The 20,964-nt window shown below is 41.5% G+C and overlaps 1 protein-coding gene across 1 annotated transcript in view; it reads right to left on the minus strand.

Moving 5' to 3' along the window:
- LOC134474950 (zinc finger protein 791-like) overlaps nucleotides 1-19,968 on the minus strand; it is a gene marked incomplete at its 5' end in the record, with an annotated part of 82,750 nt that extends 62,782 nt beyond the window's left edge. The window contains one exon of the mRNA XM_063244025.1: nucleotides 19,414-19,968. Coding sequence (XP_063100095.1) covers nucleotides 19,414-19,968 — 555 coding nt within the window. The remainder of the gene's footprint in view (nucleotides 1-19,413) is intronic.
- Between the last annotated feature and the right edge of the window lie 996 nt (nucleotides 19,969-20,964).

Here is a 20,964-nt window from a genome sequence, read left to right on the forward strand (position 1 = left end):
ATAACGTCAGTTTCAATGTACAATATCCTTATGTCATAATCAATTCATATCTATGTGCTTCAAACAAACTGCAGCCTCAAATACAAGGAGCACAATTCATTTCATAATTCATCCAAAAGAATTAATACTCATGTAAAATTTAAACCAAACTCACCTGTTCTTGGAAAATTGTAGAAATTGAAGCAATGAGTGAAGTTGCACTAAGAGAAGTAAAGACAGATTGTGATGATGGATGGGAAGAATTCATGTTGTTATAATGTACATGCTACCCAGAACAACCAGGTGTTTAAAATGCCATTCCTGTCAAAATACAAGTTCCATTTTGGCACTGATAGAAAAAACAAAATGAAAATGCACAGGGAAGGAGAATGAGTCATCTTATAGCCTTTGAAAAAACATTAAAGTTAGAGGCAACAAAAAACATAGTTTTCTGGTGTATAATAAAGTGACAACAGTCAAAAGGCTCCTATACTGCAAGAACGGGACCACAGATTAAAAAGGCCAGCCCAGTAGAGAAAAACTCATACAGTCACCAGGAATTTTGTTTTGTTCTTCCTTTTTCCCTCCCTTCCCTCCCCTCCCCCTCCCACTCTGCTTCCCTTCATTTCCCTTTCCTTTAGTTTTCTTTCTTTTTCTTTTTCAGTTTTTGGTCAAGTTTTTCCTATGGCCTAAGCTGAACTCAGAGTGTGTTGCAGACTTGTCTGTAACTCCCAGGAATCCTGCTGCCTCAGCCTCCTGAGTGCAGGCATTGCAGGCGTTTTCAACATTCCATGCTCAGCCAATGAGTTTTTAACAACACTATGATGAAACCAGGTCTGGTGGTGTGCTTGTAATGCCAGCAGTCTGGAAGGCTGAGGCAGAAACATCACAAATTTAAGGACAGCCTCAGCAATGCAGCCACTTATCCAGAACCTGGATGAAAATAAAAAGAATTGTAAATGTGGAAGGCCATGGAGCTAAGGGCAAATCTCAGTATTCAATCCATAGAAACTGAATGCAAAACAAAAAAACTTGGGAAGTCCAACAGTAGAAAAAACAGTATTTTACACTGCCCTGGCTTTCTGGAGGGCAGTGTGCCCCAAGTGGCATTAGGTTTCACACTTTTCATGTGGTTTGACTTCAAAAAATCATCAAAATCCATGAGGGATAAAAAAAAATAAACAGAAATTGCTTCAAGGACATCAAATCTCAGTCCCAGTGCTGAAGGCATTTGCAGTGATATTCTGAAGCACATGATGACCACAGTTACAAAACAGAGAATCTACAAATAGTGTTAATGGGATTTTCAATCTTACTTACTTTGAAAAAACTGCCATTTAGGAGGTTGATATATAGCTTAACTAGACCCACTCTTTCTGCAAAGTGTCTAAAGATCAAAGCCAAATATTTCATTCTATGAATGCACAAAATTACTGCTGATTACCAACTCAAGATAATGTACATTTGCAATCCTAGCACTTCGGGAGAGGGAGCGAGATTGAATAAGGAAAGGTTTAAGCCTCACCTGGGAATCTCACAATCTTAGTGAGATCATGCCTTAATATTTGTAAAAAGATTAACAAATTTTACAAATGTATGAAAATATAGATCATTAAGAAATCATTGTGCACAATACAGTAGCCAATGTTATTCTCTCATTATTCTTCTGTATTTTATTCTTTTGCAGACTTATCAATAGCATCTTTTATGTGGACCTTATTAATATGTACTTGAGTTACATTCAAATAAGACAAGAAAGTCTTTCCAAAAAACAGTAAGCCTTTGCTCAAATCCTACTTCCATATATAAAGTTAGTACTAAAATAAAAAGAACCATCAAATTCTCTTTATACTATGCTCTCCTAATCCTAAGAGTGTATATTCAGTAACATATCTACATTCATCTCAGTTAAAAGGTCAAAAAAATTGAAACAGTTCCACTTCTTGGCAGTAGATCAATGTCTACCTCATGGTAAACCTAATGCTCAGTGTGCTGACTAAAGTACATATGTAAGAAAAATTCACAAAGCTTTAATTTGTTGATTTATAGACGGTTTGTGTCTTTTAAACCTTTTAAATTTATCTTTTATTTTGATTTATGTATTTATTTTTGAGACAGGATTTTGCTATGAAGTTTAGGCTTTCATTAAACTCACATTGTAGCCCAGGCTGACCTCAACTCACAGCAATCTTGCTGCCTCAGCCTTGTAACTTCTCACATTAGAGATGGTTACTACCAAACCTGGCTCTCACTTACTTTTTATCATATTTTCCCAAATTAAATAACCCAGGATTATGCGGTATGTCATAGTTTATCAGGTGAATTATACAAAATGAAATCAGAAAGCACTGAAAATGCAGTGAAGGAGACTCAAAATCCTCACCAACACTAAACATAGTGTAACATAACAAAACATAACATATTATAGCATAAAAACACAACAAAACAAAGCAAAACAAAATAAGAAAACAGGGTTGGAGATTTAGTTCAGTAGTATAAGTGCCCACTTGGCAAACCTGAGGTCATAAGTTCAATCCTCAGTACCAAAAAGAAAACAACCACCTAACTCTGATTTTAAAAAATGCTTGCAAGTGTACCTTAACAGCTTGTAAGCTAATCATACACAAGACATATCATCTGGCAATTTCACATCCAAGTACTTTTTCTTTGAAATAAAAGTCTATGTCCACTCAAGACCGTTTATAAGAATGGCTGTGGCAGCTGGCTTTCCAGGGCCAACCTGGAAACAGAACAAATGGAATCAGTAGATGGGTAACATATGCATGAACAAGTTGCAGTTGGCGGGTTCAGCCCCATGAGAGTGTGTTGGCTCCACTACCAATAAGCTGCAGTATGTGGAGACAAATTCCCTAGGAGGGATGCCCATGGGTCCTCATCAGCACAGGGTTATGATGTCCACGGCCTTGCAAAGCCTCCCCTTGCCCTCACCACCTGCTTTCCCTCCTCAAAGTAGGTCAGAGTATGGAGCACTACAGGGTGTGGTTGAAGTAAACGTGAGTGAAACTTGCTATGAATCCTCCTTTCCTGGACACATGGGTTTTATAACATGAAACATTTCATATCCTTCAAGTAAAATTATTATGGTCATTATGGGAACATCTCCATGCTCCTTAGTGATAATGAAATGAAACTAACGTAAGTCCAGAAAAGACAGTCAAAATAAAATTTGAGAAATCTCTAAATGAAGAAACTGTGCACCTCATCCTCACGAGAAAGGTTCTTTTGGAGGGAAAAGTCTAATAACACACACATTTTGCTAGTTTTTTAACTTGCTGTTTCTAAGGAGGACACAGATTAGCTCACAATAAAAACAAAGGAGGCATCAGAGGGGGAGCTTCAACTGTGGACCCCAGCATATGACCTCACTTCCTTGGTGGTATGTCCAAACAGAACTCTGGAGGCTCTGGTCACCGGGCACTGTGTTCTGGTGATAGTTGGCCTTCATAGATGGCTGGCTTGAGAGAGTGAACAAGGAACATGCTACGCTGCTTTCCCAGGGCTAGTGGTGCCAGCATCAGGACCCCGTGTCAGGGAACCACGAGGAAACATATGGAGAGGATGGTTCACTTGGTGCAGATGCTTCAGGAAGCCCAACTGGAACACCCACCTGTCAGCAACTCAGGCCAGGACTCATTGGCACACAGAGGTGCCCAGAGGCGCCCAGAGACAAGAGGAAGCGCAGAACACATAACCCTAGACTCAACCACCAGCCACTCAGAGACAATGAGTCCATGACTAGTTCAGATACAGGGAAGTTAAATTCTCACCTGAGCATCCCCATGAGACTTGGCCCCCTGTGTATTCAAGTCCTGGCCATGTGCAAGCACCTCAGTCTCGGTTTTCAACACTGAACTGTGGGGTGCTGAATGGATCCAGAGTGCAGGGTCACTGAGGATGTAATGGGGATTCCATGGCAAGGGATTAGCTGTGGCCTTGGCCCCATGAAGACCTGCTAAGGAGGCTGTCCTGATTCCCAGGGATGACCTTCCACCCACCTCACTGACACACACACATGGGGAAAACTGTTCTGTTCTTTGGAAAGGAGATTAGAGAGTCATTCTAGGGGTTTCAAGGTATGCTCAGGGCAGGAATTCTTAGGAATGACAAAGTGTCCATGGCCCACAGGTATCACTGGAAAGTGGGTGGGTGTCATCAAGCCAAAATACACATGAAGACATCCTGTGTGAAGACACTTTTCTAAGTATTGTCCATGATCTTGTAAGCAGAAAAGGTGCAACCACTGCCCTTTTGAGTTTTGATGTTCTTTGAAGGCCACAGCGTCAGAATTGGCAGCAGAACAGATATTGTTCACATCAAGGAAGTTTTTCTGTGTCCAAGGCCAACCTTAGAAGTGGTTACAGACCAAGTAAGGGGGAGTTCTACAGAGACCAAGTAAACTGGGCAGATCTTTGCCTGACCTAGACACTGCAGAAAGTCGGGATAGACATTGATGACTCCTCACTTCTCAGATATTCATGGAGCACCAGCCCTGAGCCTTTGAATGCAAAGACATGGCAGATATCAGTCTTTGCCTTTGTTGAGCTGACCTGCAGTGGAGAAGGGCAGGGAGAAACTGTCATGCTTCCCTAAAGAAGGGAGTGGTGTCATACCCATAAGCAAGGACTGCCTCCAACGGAGCATTCTGTCAGCCTCTCAGGGATCTCAAGGCCCGCACTGCCACACTGTAGTTGGGAGAGGGTGGGAGTAGACACTGAACTTGCTGGGCTAGAGGCCCATGTGCCTCTCCCTAAGGTAACCTGTATAGGTAATGTTAGAAGAGAGGCCAGACCTCTTGCTTTGCTACCTCCCTGTTTGCTCCAGGTCCGCATCTCCTGTCCTTGAATCCTCACTGGAGCTGAACTCCAAGGTGGCGTCCCAGGCCAAGCTTCTCATGGACCAGCTTGAGCCTCCTAAGTCCCTGGTGCTTAAGTCACAGGGTAAGGAGCCCTGGAATGTGGGTTGTGGCTTTGAGAGGAGGAATGTGCTAGGGGACTCAGCAATGTGCCCAGATGATGGGAGACACAGGAACATGATCCCCTCAGCAGTCAGTGTGGGGATGCAGTCTGGGAGGCTTTCATTGGGCTGTATTCATGCACACAGCTGCCTCTGACAGGCAGTGGGAAGGTTTGGCCCTGAGAAGTCCCTGGAAAGTCAGTGATGTTTCCTTCCCCTGCAACTGCAGAGGCAATTCCAGTGCATGCTGAATTTGCACCTGCAGTGCTCATGCCAGCTGCACCTACAGCTCCCTCACCAACTGTGGCCTCACAGCAAGAGAAGGCACATGTTTTCCTTTTTTCACCAGCTGCAGAGCTGGATCTCCTGGTGGCTCAACAGCAGGAGTCATCTCTTTACCTCTACCTTCAGGCAGCTCTTGACCCACACCTGCCATTCCCCTCTCTTCCAGATTTACATATCATTCTATTTATTATTATTCTATTCTGGGATGTGAGTGATAGAATTATTGTAAATGAAATTTAAGGGTTTATTCTTGTTTCAGTTGATGAGTTTGGTACGATTTAGTGCATTCTCCATATTGTGAAACCTTCACCAGTGTCCTCTTCCAGAACATTTTCATCAACTCACTACGCAAATATATATTCTTTTATTTTGCTTCCTACTATATCCTGGTCACCACTCATCCTATGTCTTTGTAATTTACCTTTCCTACCTTTTCCATATCACTGCAGTTGTGTTTCTACTCCGCCTTACCCTGCTGTAAGTAACTGTTTAATCTCACCTTGTCTGAGAAGGGAAAATCCAGACAGATTGCATTAATTTGTCATGCATGTATTCTTGGCAGGGCATACAAAAATAATTCAGGAATTTTTTGTAATTCTTATGATTCTTTGTTTTGTTAATTATGTTCCTGGCTTTATAGCCATATACACATCAAAACTGCTCCATGTTTAATTACGTGTAGGTCATTTCCTATCCATTTCATACGAAAGAGACTAACACACTTTCTTTTGTTATAGAGCAGCACCATGGGAGTGTCACACCCATGTTTATTCTTTAGATATTTCCAATGATAAATTATTAATTTTAATTTATGAGTGCTTAACATGAAAACAATCACAAAAGTAAAGTATTGTAGTTGTAATACAACCATTAAAATGTGAGGCACTGTGTGTTCCAAGGAAAGTCTATAACCCAGTATAGAAAGTGCAGTGTCACAGGCAGCATGTCCATTGAATTCCCCTGTGGTTTATCTCCATGAAATGTCATGAATATGGCTGCCCACGTCCTCTTCTCTGGACAGAGTAAATTTACAGAAAGTCAGTCTCAGCATGTCACCACCTATAAATTTTAGTTCTTACCCAGTAGTTCAAAGAACAAAACACATGAACACAGCCCAACTAAGAATGGGCTGTGTTCATAAGAAAAGAAACATGATGGTCAGTGAGGCAAACAAGCTGGGGAAATGAGCACTGGGAAACAGCGGAGGCATCAAGCTCCAGGTAGTAAAAACCACCCAGAACTCGAATCCACCAGGCTCCTGGCCAGGCTGGGGTAGATGGTGGGGACCCAAGAACTCTCCATGACTCCTCAGGGGCTGGGGTGCGGTCTTCAATCACAGATCTGCTGTGTCATGGTGTAAACCCCTGCAGCCTTCACAGAGGCCAGCTGATTGGTTGCTCCATGCTATAAATGCTCCAGGCTGAAGTTATTCACCCAAGTCCTGGCTGCACTGTGCTGCCATTCGGGGCTGGGCAGCAGGAGAGTTTAGATAACTGATTCAGCAGCCACTAGGTTTCCCACAAAGAAATAGCTGAGCACGTGGGTGCCCCAGTATGAGCTAAGGTGTAGGTCCTGAATTCGATGGATGGTAGAAAGTTTTCCCATGGTCTTTGAACCAATTAGGCCTATAATGTGTCACAGGCTTGGGGCAAGGCATCATTGACAGTGAGTGGTGAGTTCTAAGTCCAGGCCTTGCCCTGCCCAAAGGACTGCATGTGACAATGAAAACGTGAGGTAACCCAAAGATGATGGCCTTAGGAGGGATGGTATCAAATTACAGGCATGTGTAGATGGGGACAGTGCCCAGGTGAAGAGAACCCCATGTGACACTCTAGTGCCTCACCCTGAAGCATGCTAGAATCTCCACAGTAAAGGACTATGTGTGTTATTTCATTCCCAATGGACATTTCAGAACCAGTGCCCAGAGAGGGACAATGCCAGGCCCAAGGCACAGGACATGGGCAGAGTAAAGAGGATGGGGGAGAAGTCCAAAAGAGAAAAACCTCTTAGCACAGGACCCATCCCACTCCCATAGGCATTAGAAAAGCAGCCCCCAAGCTCCTGGGACCTGAGCCTAAACATATAGGATTGATTTCAAGCAGCATCCCAAGGGATATACACACACATGTACACACACACACACACACACACACACACACACACACGAACACACAGTGATGCCATGGGCACCCACTGGGTAGCTCAAAGGAAAAGTGATATGATTCATTCAATCTACATGCCTCAAATTCTCACCTTATTCCTGGGCTGAACTAGGCTGGCACCAACACAGAACAGGACAATATGTCACTAGCCACCCAGAAGCTGGAAGGTTGGAGGAGAGGGACAAATCACTGCAGAATGTAGTGGAAGAGAAGACCCAGAGCTATATCCCAATAAAGCAAGGGAAAACAGAGGTAAAGGTCACTACCTGGGGGCATCTGAACAGCCTCACTGAGATGGAACTGATGCCTAAACCAGAGACATGCAGGCCCTAATGCTGTACAGAGTTGAGTCTGTGTGGCAGAATAGAGGACCAACCATTTAGAGATTCAAAGTCAATTTTTTTTAGTCAAGAAAGAGATGAGAAGGGAGAACAGAAGGCCTGGTGAGAATAAGGGAGGGGAGGAGTGGGCGAGGGACAGGGGTGGGGGAAGAACCTCACATCTGCTGTAGCGCACCAGTGACCACTGATGATTGCATGGCTGCAAATTTAGGTACAACATGTAAACTTCAGTTCTCTCAGGTTCTATGGGCAGGAATTCAGGAGGTGCAGCTGCAGGATCCACCATATTTTCTCCTGACCAGGCTGCAGGCTCAGTGGAAACACTGCTGTAGCACAATCTGTTCTCAGGCTCTCTCTCTCTTGCTGACAGGCAGGAATTCAGTTAGGTTGGAGGACTGATGTCTCCTCTGTCTGTTAACCTTTTTCTCTGCAAAGAGTCAGCCTCTCCTCAGGGAAAATGCAGAGATAGTCAGAGATTTAGAGAGGAAGACAGAATGAAACAGAGAGGAAGGAAGGAAGAACAGAGAAGGGAGAGAGCAGGAGGTTGGTCACAGTCATTTTATGAGTGAACCTTGATAGTCACATCCAAATTACATCTGCCATGTTGTGTTATTAAGAACAAGTAAGGAATTGGGGAGAGAGCTCAAGACAGAGCACTTGCCTACCATGCCTGAGGACCTGGGCTCAATTTCAGCCTGGCTAACACAAACCAGAACAAACCACGCTCAAGGAATGAGCTACTCAGGAGGTGGCCATCAGAAGGTTAGCTGTCAGCAGTTGAGCACCCTTGCCATGGGTGTGCTGACTCACAAATGTAGCCACAGTGCTGGTAGGTTTTGAGGGTGCATCTGCATCCATAGTGCTTTCTTAGCCTGTGTGAAGTCCTGACTTGAGGCCACAACACCAGTACATAGAAGAAATTGAGATGCTTAGGGAACATAATGATGGCTGATCTAATGAACTTCTGCCCCTCATGATGCCACCAGGGAAACATGTCCAGGAGGTGAGTGTAATCTCCACCACCATACAGCAGGAACCAGGCCTGTGTGCACTGTGTTCACCTCTCTTCCACCCCTTCATGGAAGTGACCTCTAATTCTGTATACTGTGTACACATGACACCAGACCACAAGGTTTAAAAGTGTCATCTCTCACCTCTAATGATGTCCCTAGGAAGCAGATGCCATAGTTCCGGGGGACACACTGGAAAGGAACTGAGAGGCATGGTGTCTTGTCTAAGTTGACAAGGGAAGTAGGAAGGAGGAGTGGGTCTAAAACTAGGTCTGCTCAGACCGGGGACCTTGGATTCATTGTGGTTTTTCCTTTGCCATGGGAAAGCTTTGCCTTTTGCCAAGGATCCATCACTTGGGTGGAGCAGTTGTCTTCACTCTGAAGGACAGTGGGCAGTCATTCCATGTGCTACCATGGTATCCAGAGCAAGAATCTCTGGGTGATGCCAGATGACCCAGTTCCACACAGACGTCATGGAGGGAGCTGGTGGGTGCCTTAAATCATCAATGTATCAGGCATTGACCATAATGCAATGACCAGAGCAGATGCAAAAGCTGGTCTCTTGTGCTTCCATATTGTGAAGGCCACACAGTCACCCTGGAGAACTGACCAGGTACCACCCACCTTACTGTGAATGTCCCTAATTCTTGGCCTCTGTACACATGGACATAAAATAGGGGAAGGAGAGACCCGTGAAGGCACACAGAATGGGGTGATGCATCCATATATCAACTGAAGGTGGAGGAAAGGCAGGCAGGGAGCACTCCCACTGTCCACTCACTTTTCAGATAGTTATAGAGCAGCACCCTGTTGAGCCCCCATGATTAAAGTAACACTGCAGACTGCACTCTCTTTCTCACAGAGGCAATATGCCACAAGGGGGATAAAGGGAGTTGCATTTCAGGCTTCCTGAAGAGTGGAGGACAGGTGGTCACAGCACTATCCAGGGAACTCTGTCATCAAGTGAGGGCTGATTATGGTTAGTGCACAGGATACACTGGGAGGGCACTTTGGGAGGGAGGCCAGACCTGTAGTGCTGCTTACAACTGTCCTCCTCAGGATCAGAGTTTCCCTTCTTGGCTCCTGGCAGGTGCTGCTGAGGAAGGTGGGACAACCAGCCCAACGAAATCTGATTGAGTTGGGCCAAGCCTAGCTCACTGAAAATGAGAACTACAGTGAGAAGGAATCGGCCTGGGTCTGTTGGTTTTTGAGGAGGACATGGGACACTTTAGAGGGAGAAGGACTGTCAGACATGGGGCCTCCTGCAACACAGAGGTATGCAGAAGTGAGTGGAGTGAGGCAAAATAGGAAGTTTTCCTGGGGTGCATTAGTGCACCGAGCTGTCCCTGACAGGCTCTGGGAGGCTATGGGGCTTTCAAGGAGCAAGGACAGTTGGGGATTTTTCTAAGGCAGGGCTGATACCGGACTGAGCTCAAGGTCCCCTTATAGATCTTGTGCCAGCCTCACCTCCAATGACCTAACCAGCTCTGGGATCAATCTGAAAATCAAGGTCAGATACCCAGTCTGGTGGAATTCCAAGGCATGTCTGTCACTGGCTCCATGGAAGGTGTCCTCAGCTCCACATAGGGCTCAAGTCTTGCAAAGTACCAGCCCTTCATTTCCCGTTCACTTTGCCTCTTCTATTTTTCTCAGTTTTCATTTCTAATCTTAAAACTATAGTTCTTTGAAACATTAAATTCTAAGATAATTTAATTTTAAGTTAAGATTTCATTAGTTTCCACATGTTCAGTTGAGTCACAGGTAAGCACATTGTCAATTGGCACAATCTAAACCTGTACATCTGTCTAGTTCCAGCTTTCTACTCATTATTGGACCCATCCATACCCCTGGTCTCTCCTGCTAGTCCCCACCCACCGCTGACCTTTCTCTCACTGTGATTTACTAAACTGGGTTTTTCATATCAGTGCATCAGATTCTGTTTGGCCAAACATTCCTGGAGGAGACTGGATGCTATTGCTGTTTGACAGAAGACAAAACCACAGATAGACAAAGTCTATAGGCAAAATGTAGAGACCACTGTGTATGTACACACCTTTTCATGTCAGAAAATGTTTTCCATGATTTCAGTGATATAAAGGGAGCTACAAACGGCTGATTCATTGCATTTGAAAAACGACAATAATGCAAAAATCACAACAGGAAACCTTTTTTACAACCAGTAGTCAGATAGATGGTTTTTATTACAAGTATGAAAGAGGTCTCATGAGTCCATTTTGTGAGGGAAATGATAAATTCTTCTAACTCAAAGGGAATCACCAGGGCCAACAAGCACACACTACACTGAGCCTCCTAAACCTGATACATGCAGGCACACATCCCTGAAATGTGCTGTTTCCCCAACCACTGGCACATTTTAAGGCAGATGCTGAACAACAACGGGAAGGACATGGGGGGCAGAGCACAGCCCAATCTCGTAGCTCCCATCCAAGCTCTAAACAGTCTTCCCTAGAACTCCTAGGACTAAGAATAGAGTTTTCTCCCACACAGAATGTTGCACAAATATTCAAGAGTTTGACTCACATTACTCTTTGAAGCAGGAATGAACTGGGACCCTTGCTAGCCTCCATGTAGAGTGTGCACAGAAGAGTTGTCTGGAGGATGCTGTTCACTGCAGCTGGGGGGGAAACTTGCCCTGGCCCCAGGGCCACAGAGCTTCAGGATTAAGGATGACAAACTCATGGCATGAAAATGTTTTCCCTGGGCCAGCCAGTGCACTGGGCATCTCCACAGCAATCCAGTGCCTCCCAAAGCCAGGGACAGCACTGGGAAAGGGCATTTGGATGCCTGGGTGGCCAGGTGAGGGGCAGCCCTGCCTGACACAGCTGTGCAAAGTGTGTTCCTCTGGATCTAAACCTCCCACAGATTCTATTTATTGCCTTCATCAGGTCTGGCAGCAAGGATGTCACACTGAAGCACAGCAACACACTTGAAGTGTACTCAAACTAAATCGTTTAGCTTCCCTTCAAGAAATGACTGAAAATGCACAAGTCTGGAACATCAAGTCTGAGAACACCACTCTGCATTTTGTATAAATAAACTGATCCTTTACAAGACATGATGGTAATGCCCCTTGGTGGGTCTGCTATGGCAGAGATGTAGACTCTCAGGAATAAAGGATTTGTAACTGCAATAGAAAAATTGCAAATAAATGATGCATGTGCATGACTTTCTGTTTGTATTGCACTGAAGGAAGGGGGATCGAGGCAGTAACCTAGATTTACTGAAGTGCCTCAGTAAACCCAGGGCACAATCCACCACATGATTCCATCACCCAATTATGAAAGCTCAGCAACTTGGTTCCCCCTTGTTACTGCTGTTGATTGACAATTTTGAGGTGTTTGTATCTGTGACAGCCATCTCTGCCTCTCTTAGCTTCTGTCCCCAGACTATGTGTAGATCAGACTATGTGTTTAAAAAGTTCCATCATGATTTCAGGACCAGTGGCAGCCTCTCATGTACTGGAAATAATTCTTCAAGTTTCGCCATAAGAAACCTGATACAATGTGCTTGAGAGGAATTGAGATTGTGTGATATACATGCAGGAAACTCATTTTGTCTGTGGCAGACTCAGCTGCTACTGAAGCCCATATTCTTGAGGGAAAAAGATATGAGTCGGAGTGTTGGAAGGCACAGTAACATCCCCAAGTTCAGTTTCTGCTTTGCTTCACTCATTCTACTAAGCTGCAGAATGGATTCTGAGTGTTCAAACACATAGGGTGTGAACTGCAGCAAAAATCTGTAAAAACTTCAGTTAACTGGGGTCTGAAAAGACAAGGAAAGTTTTTTGGCAAAACACACCTGTAAATATGTATTTGAAGCATCAAAGAAACCAAGAAGAAGACAAAGATGAAGAGGAAGAGGAAGAGGAAGAAGAAGAAGAAGAAAGAAGAAGAAGAAGAAGAAGAAGAAGAAGAAGAAGAAGAAGAAGAAGAAGAAGAAGAAGAAGAAATAGTAGGAGCAGGTGGAGGAGGAGGAGGAGGAGGAGGAGGAGGAGGAGGAGGAGGAGGAGGAGGAGGAGGAAAAGAAAGAAAAACAAAAATAATGCCAATGTGTGGGGTTTTGTCTCCAATGCCTCAGCCTCATTTAGAAAGGAAAGGATCAAAATTTGCAGAATGGAAGGGTCACTGTGGAAAATGGACTTTGCCCCAAGGCACTGATGGTGTGTCTGGCCCACTATGAATGTCTAATCCATAGCAGAGCCTGGAGCCTGGTGGAGGCTGAGGCCAGGACCCATGAGTTGAGGCCCCTGGGGCTGAGGTGGCAGAGTATTTGGTGCAGCCTCATGGCTCTGCCTTATTGGCCCTGCAGGGCTGCAGCATGGATGCAGTGGTGGAAGTGTGTGTAATTCAGGAGGTGCTGGCTCCTCTGCATGCTGCACACTCCCTGCTTGACCTCAGCACAGGAAGATTCACGTCCTCCCTGCTGGAAAAAGAGACTCTGAAGAAGATTCTGGGTGTCCTCTACCAGACACAGATGAGCACAGTGACTTCTCAGGTAGGGAGGGCAGGACACCCACCACAGCGGGATTTGCATGGCTTCATGTGTTGGGGGTTTAAAAGTTAGTCATGAATGATGTGTTGCCTTTCTGAATAAAAAGACTCCTTATTTTATATAATTATAAAGTGAAGCTTTAATGTTCTTCTATATGCATATCCTACATTACATATAAAAGAATATTAAGTCATCCAAATCCACTCACCTATTCAAGAAAATACCAATTATTTATTCTTAAGTGAATTGAACAGAAGAGAAGTAATATTGAGTGGAACACTATAAATAATGGAATGGAAAATAAAATACAACAACCAAAAAGGCATCCCTCCCAGGATGAGAAGTCTGCCATTGACCAGCTCCTCTCTCCTGTCCTCACCTGCTGTGCAGGCCTGTGTCTCTTCACTGCTGGGTGGAGAGCCAGGACACAAGCTCTCTTCAATCTCAGGAAAGATCAGGGACATGGCCTAGGACATGGCCCTCTTTCAGCATTTTCAGTGGCTGTAATTTATAATTAACACAGCAGCTGTGCTGTGGAACATTCATGGTTTCTAACAGTTTACATCTTAACTGATTAAGAAGAGAATGCAGTGTCTGTCAATCTCATTTTTATAATGACTCTTAGAAGTGGAATTTCCAGGTTAAATATATATAAGATTAATTTGAGGATCTCAGATTTTTCACCTGAAACCTCAGCATAGAGTTAGAGCCTGGTAGAGGAAGACTGAGTCTGCTCAGATCTATGTGGAGATCTAAAGTCAGAGAGATGGTCCAGGCAGAGGTGTAGGACACCATGGCTTAAAACGGCCTGGTGCAGGCCTCCTCATCCATCAGTAAGTTCTCAGGAAAGCATCACACACTGTACGCTGCACAGGAGAGAGCTGGAATGGTTCCAGAGCTCTTCCCTACATGCCTGAGCCCCCCTCTCTCACTCAGGGGAGCTCTGTATGAGGTCAGTCTGTTACAGAGCCCAACTTAACTGAATGTTTTCCACCCAGGTGCAGATCTGAACTGCCACATGTGGACTCACAATAGTTATGGAGCATGACAGGTGTTTACAGGGAGCAGGTCAGGAGATGGGGACACTGCAGGCAGGTCAGGGTATGAAGCCTTAAATAAGAGACCAGGCCCTCACCAGCCCCAGTTTCCTCCAGCATTAACCAAACCCTGCAAGAGTGTGCATTAAAAACTGAGTAACTGAAAGGAGTTACTCACAAAATTATATATTATAGAGATAGTTTGAAGATACAATATAAATGGAAGCATTCATAAGTAAAATGAGATGTGACCCTTAATGGATATGTGGTGTCCATTGATGTCCCCAGCCAAATGCATCAGAAGGAAACAGTCTGATGAACAGAGCAATAAGGAGCACAGGCAATGGGTAAAAATCACAGCTTCTTAATAACAACAACAAAGCTGGGATACAAAAAGTGCACTGGTGAATTTTATCCAGTATATAATAAAGAATAAATACTGATTTTTTTTCAGTTCTTTGATGAAGTTGAAGAAAAACCCACCACCAACTTCTTTTAAGTGACAAAGTTAAAGTTATCCTGAGAATGAAGCCAGACAATAATGAGTTAAAAATAATATAAATGAAAACACTCTGTTGGCTAATATTCCTACCAAACATAAACAAAAGTGTTCAGCTAAATGTTTGCAATGTTATCTCACCAGCATATTCAAAATTAACCAACATGATCAACACTGGACTCAATCTCAGTGGTGCAAGAATGGTCCCTCTCTAACAAACTTGTTTCCACTGGTTTTAACATGTTGTATCTTACTATATTTTACTGTATGTGATAGTATAAAGAAAAATTTTATAGGCAAGGAGATAATATAGAAACCATTGTTCGTTTTCTGTTAACTGGTTCTAAATACCCTGTAATTCTTTCATTCTGTTGAATGGTTTCACACTGTCTTGATATGTTTGATGCTATTGTATACGAAGTTATACTCAAATAATTCAAGGGATGAGGCACTATGGTGACTACTATTATGTTAGATTATCTGGGAGTGAAACACAATTATGCTTAAATTGTTCCATTCTGACCAGTGTTGTTCTATTACAATATCCTTTTTTATCTCAATCTCCACCCTTTTTTTAAATTAAACTTTTTTATTTTTTTCAATTAAGGGAAAACTAAATTTAAAAATAGCGGGATATATTATAGTAACTATTAGTTTTCCTATTAACCTGATTTGAACCCCAGTATTGCTCTCCACATCTTGTTCTGTATGATTTTACTATATTCTATTTTGTTTGATAATATCAAGTTTGAGCGTATAGACAACCACTTTGAAGGCCATAAGATTTATTATGATGGCCCATTATAGTTTGACTATTATCTTCTTTTGAAGTCTTGCAAGGTTTCCAGTGTAGGTTTTTTTGGTCTTGTTCTGTACGGTTTTGATCAATTCTATTATACCTGATGATATAGCAACTCTTTTTAAAAATAGCAAGAGGCACCATGGTAACCATTTTTGATCATCTGATATTCTATTTTTGCATCATGTACTATGCCCATCCTTCTTTTCTAACTGTCTCTGTTTTATTTAGTCATGTTAGGATTTATTCTCTTCAAAAAAATGTAATAAGAACTGTGGGAGTAAAAAAACTCAAAACGTGTAACTGTTATTGTAAAAAAGAGAGGAAAGGAAGGTGGTCTAAGGGATATAACTGCATGCTTGAGTGTGTAGGATGGAAAATCATATTACTCAGCTTTTGTTGGATCACTGAACAGAACCTTCTGCAATTTCACTGTATGAATGTCCACTTTATATGCTTTAATTTTATAATTTGGACAACTGTTTCTAAGATGACTGAAAGGGTTTTGGCCCAGATAGGACACTGTAGCCAGGAAAGCCACAACCGGAAGCAGGAAGCCCCATCTCCCCTGCCCCTAGGAAGTTACCTGTGATGCCATCTTCCCACCCATGGAAATTTACATAGGGCGCCAAACCTAAGACCAATGGACTACCTGTGTATCCCTAATGCCCGCCTTAGGTTCCACCCCAAACCAAGCCTATTTACAGGCCCCCATGCCACGTGTCCGACAGAGAGATCACTGGACGCCAGCGGTGGGGGTGCCTGTCATCTCTCTCCGTGTTCTCAGAATAAAGGCCACTTTTTATTTTATATTTCTCATCTTTTGTTGATATTTTTCATCTTTTGGAAATAACCCTAGCAATGACAATATGTAACCTATTAACTAGTAATTTCTTACTGTATTTTTTCTTGAAATTCTGTATTATTTGTACCCTTTTACTGCTTTGTTTTTTATTTCCTTTCTTCTCTTTAATTAAACAAATAATCAAACCTGGAATGGATATCTTTTATTTATTTATTTTTTTGGCTCTGGAGATCAAACTCATGACCTCACACTTGACAGGCAGGTGCCTTAAGCCACTGAGCTAAATCCCCAGCCCACCAATGGATATCTTTTACACTTTGTCATCTTCAGAGTAGTTGCCTCTGCTCTTGAACTTGATACCAGCAAGCATATCAAATGTGAATAAAATCAGTCAAGGCCAAATAACATTGAAACAATCCAGCTTCAAAGAAGATCAGTCATAGAAGGCAATGTAAGTAATATAGGGATTCAGTTTTAGTTAATAGGAAATTAAGGATAATTACCATGGTATAACCTGCTATTTTTGGGTTATCTCTCTGTGCCCTCAAATCTAATATGAGTAGACAGACCAGAACAAAATATAACCAAACTATACAGAGCAACAAGACTACTGTAGCTTTTAAATCCTGATACACTTTTAACTATGTCCTCTGTCTTCTTTTTTTAGGCAATTCCTCACCTTTCTCCTTCTCAGGATACTATTATTCACTGTTCAGAGTGATATTAGTCTAGTCTCTTATGTTCCATTTCAGCATACATAAAGATAAAGACAGCTACTACAAAGACCATGAGACATTATGGTAGTCATTATCGACTTCCCCCAAATCAGTCTTGAAGATCAAAAAAGCTTGCATCATCCTGTAATTATTTGATTAGTTCTATAATATTCAGTATATATTCAATGTGTGTGAGGATGGGAACAACTATTTGGAAAAAAACTAGAGACAGTAAAATAGACAGTGAACATTTCCAGTGGACTTGCTTTGAAATCTGCGTTTCCTTAACTTGTTTCCTTATGAACTGTTTTGCTCTGTTTTGCTATGTTTAATCTTACCCTCTTTAAGAAAAAAAAGTGTGTAGGACAGATAGGCATATTAATAACTTTTTGGTGGATCATTGAGGTGAACCGTGACAGTGTCATTATTTGAATATCACTTTGTATGCTTTAAATTTGTAACTTGAACAACTACTTCTAAGATGACAATATAATACTAATCATCTAGTGATTTCTTATGGTTTATTTTTCTGAAATTCTGTATTATTTCTACACTTTTTTTCTCTTTAAATAAACAACATTACAATTCAGAAAATACAAAATTTAACTTCTAAAGACAAAATATTAAGTATGTAGGCACTATCCATACTTGAAAGTGAAAAGCCCATTTCAGTTTAGCATGTTTAAATACAAGATGCCATGTTGAAGCACAAAAACATCTAGATTAATAAATCTAGAGAGGTACAAGTGATTAACTGAAAACCATACAACATGTGCACCTAAGGAGAGCCCCACCACAGATTTGTCATTTCTGGAATATTTGTGAAGAAATATTGACATCTAACTTCTGTATTGATTATTTCTTCAGGTCTCCTTGGGATTTTTAAAGTAAACTTAGATCTAAACTGTCTGAACAGTGATGCTTTTTCTATGTATTTAACAAGAAACATGAATTGCTATATTTCTCACATTGGTAATCTACATATCATCTCTGCCTAGTGAGCTCTTTCAGATATGTAACAATGATCAAGTATGCTGAGAGTATTCCCATAACACAAAGGGTTTATCTCTTGTGTGAGTTTTTTTTCATGTATTTCCCTTACAATCTGGCTGCTGAAAGTGTCTCCACTTGCTTACATAGCCAGTGGTTCTTCCCAGTGTGAATTTTTTCATGTGTTTTGCAATGACTATATGCAGTAAAAGCTTTGCCACATTGTTATACACATAGGCTTTCTCACCAGTTTGAAGTCATAGATGTATTTTACAAAATCCATGTGTGGTGAAAGCTTTCCCACATTCTTCACATACACACAGGGTTTCTCAACCATGCAAATTTTATAATGTATTGGACAATGAGCATTTCTGCAGAAACCTTTCCCACATTCCTAACATATGTAAGTTTTCTGCCCACTGTGAAGATTTTCATGCATTATGCAATATATACCTGTGCTGAAACCATTCTCATGATGCCTATATACACTGGTTTTATATTGAATGTGAACTTTCATGTTTCTTACAATCTCCCTGTGTTTTAAAAGCTTTTCCACATTGATTACACACATATGGTTTCTCTCCAGTGTGAATTCTTTCATGAACCTTACAATTTGCACGTGTGTTAAAAGCTTTCCCATATTGCTTACATACATATGGTTTCTCTCCAGTATGAATTCTTTCATGTTCCTTACAACGTCCAGGTCTGGTAAAAGCTTTCCCACATTGCTTACATACATAGGGTTTCTCTCCAGTGTGAATTCTTTCATGAACCTTACAATGTGCACGTGTGTTCAAAGCTTTCCCACATTGCTTACATGCATATAGTTTCTCTCCAGTGTGAATTCTTTCATGTTCCTTACAACAATCAGGTCTGGTAAAAGCTTTCCCACATTGCTTACATACATAGGTTTTCTCTCCAGTGTGAATTCTTTAATGTTCCTTACAATGATCAGGTCTGGTAAAAGCTTTCCCACATTGCTTACATACATAGGGTTTCTCTCCAGTGTGAATTCTTTCATGAACCTTACAATTTGCACGTGTGTTAAAAGCTTTCCCACATTGCTTACATACATATGGTTTCTCTCCAGTGTGAATTCTTTCATGTTTCTTACAATCTCCCTGTGTGGTAAAAGCTTTCCCACATTACTTACATACATAGGGTTTCTTTCCAGTGTGAATTCTTTCATGTTCCTTACAAAATCCAGGTCTGGTAAAACCTTTACCACATTCCTTACATACATAGGGTTTCTCTCCAGTGTGAATTCTTTCATGATTCTTACAATCTCCCTGTGTTTTAAAAGCTTTCCCACATTGCTTACATGCATATGGTTTCTCTCCAGTGTGAATTTTTTCATGAACCTTACAATTTGCACGTGTGTTAAAAGCTTTCCCACATTGCTTACATACGTAGGGTTTCTCTCCAGTGTGAATTCTTTCATGTTGCTTACAGTATCCCCATGTGTTAAAAGCTTTCCCACATTCCTTACATACATATGGTTTCTCTCCAGTGTGAATTCTTTCATGAACCTTATAACTTGCACGTATGTTAAAAGCTTTCCCACATTGCTTACATACATATGGTTTATCTCCAGTGTGAATTCTTTCATGTTGCTTACAACATTCAGGTCTGGTAAAAGCTTTCCCACATTGCTTACATACATATGGTTTCTCTCCAGTGTGAATTCTTTCATGTGCCTTACAACGTCCAGGTCTGGTAAAAGCTTTCCCACATTGCTTACATACATAGGGTTTCTCTCCAGTGTGAATCCTTTCATGATCTTTACAACCTGCCTGTGTGTTAAAAGCTTTCCCACATTGCTTACATACATAGGGTTTCTCTCCACTGCAATATTTTTCATGGATCTGAACATCGTGGTGTGTTTCTGTTTCTTTCACATTCACATTACCTTCTGCATTACAAAGAAATACTTCTTTACACTGCTTCCAAGTTGTATGTCCATAAGATTTCCCTAGCTTGTCATTTCTGGAAAGAAAAAATCACACATAGGATTTATAACCATATTACAAAGCTTTTTTCGAGAGTTGAACAAAACTGTTTGCAGTCTCATTGTTTGAATCCCCACTTGATATGTTTCACTTTTGTATTTCATGACTATTTCTATGATCAGCATTCGTAATCATCATCTTGCTATTTGTTACTGTTTTTCTTTCACTGTGAATGCAGTATTATTTCTACTTATTTTGTCTTATTTAATCTTTCCTTATATTAAATTTAAAAAAAGAAAAATTCACTGTGAAATTGGTCTCCGTTTAATGACTGCATTAATATCAAGTTCTGTTTTTAATGCGTGCTAAGAAATTCTGACCAAGAAGCAACAGAATGGCCTTGTAAGATATGTTGAAAACAACCATTCCCAAAAGACTGGTACACATTTGGAAATCTTAAAAGTTGGTACTTTGAAATGCATAATCTTTAGCTTCACTTTGGGAATGGGTACATATATGTATCACATGCAGATTATTCTCATACGTTTCCCCATCACAATCTTACTTCTGTCCTTAACTTGTAGTTCCCTTTTCCATCTGGTCAGTCTTACTTTTCTCTAACAACTCTGTTTCATTTCTTTCCACATTTTGTATTTTGGTTTCTCCTCTAAAAGAAAGCCAGTGACCTTTTAGGTTTTATAGCTGAGTTATTTCTCTGAATTGATGGGAGAAAGACCCATCTAATTCTTATGGCAAATGACATTATATTATTTATTTTTTGACATTATATAACACATTTTTTCCATTCTGGGCTGGGAATGAGCAACAGATATTAGCATAAATCTATAGTTTTTTAAAAATCTATTTTAACAGATTTTCATATCATTAAGCTGTGAAGTTTGAACT

The sequence above is a fragment of the Cavia porcellus genome, unplaced genomic scaffold (assembly GCF_034190915.1).
Source record: "Cavia porcellus strain 051 isolate PalLab524CR breed Dunkin Hartley unplaced genomic scaffold, mCavPor4.1 scaffold_46, whole genome shotgun sequence".
NCBI classification, from domain to species: domain Eukaryota; kingdom Metazoa; phylum Chordata; class Mammalia; order Rodentia; family Caviidae; genus Cavia; species Cavia porcellus.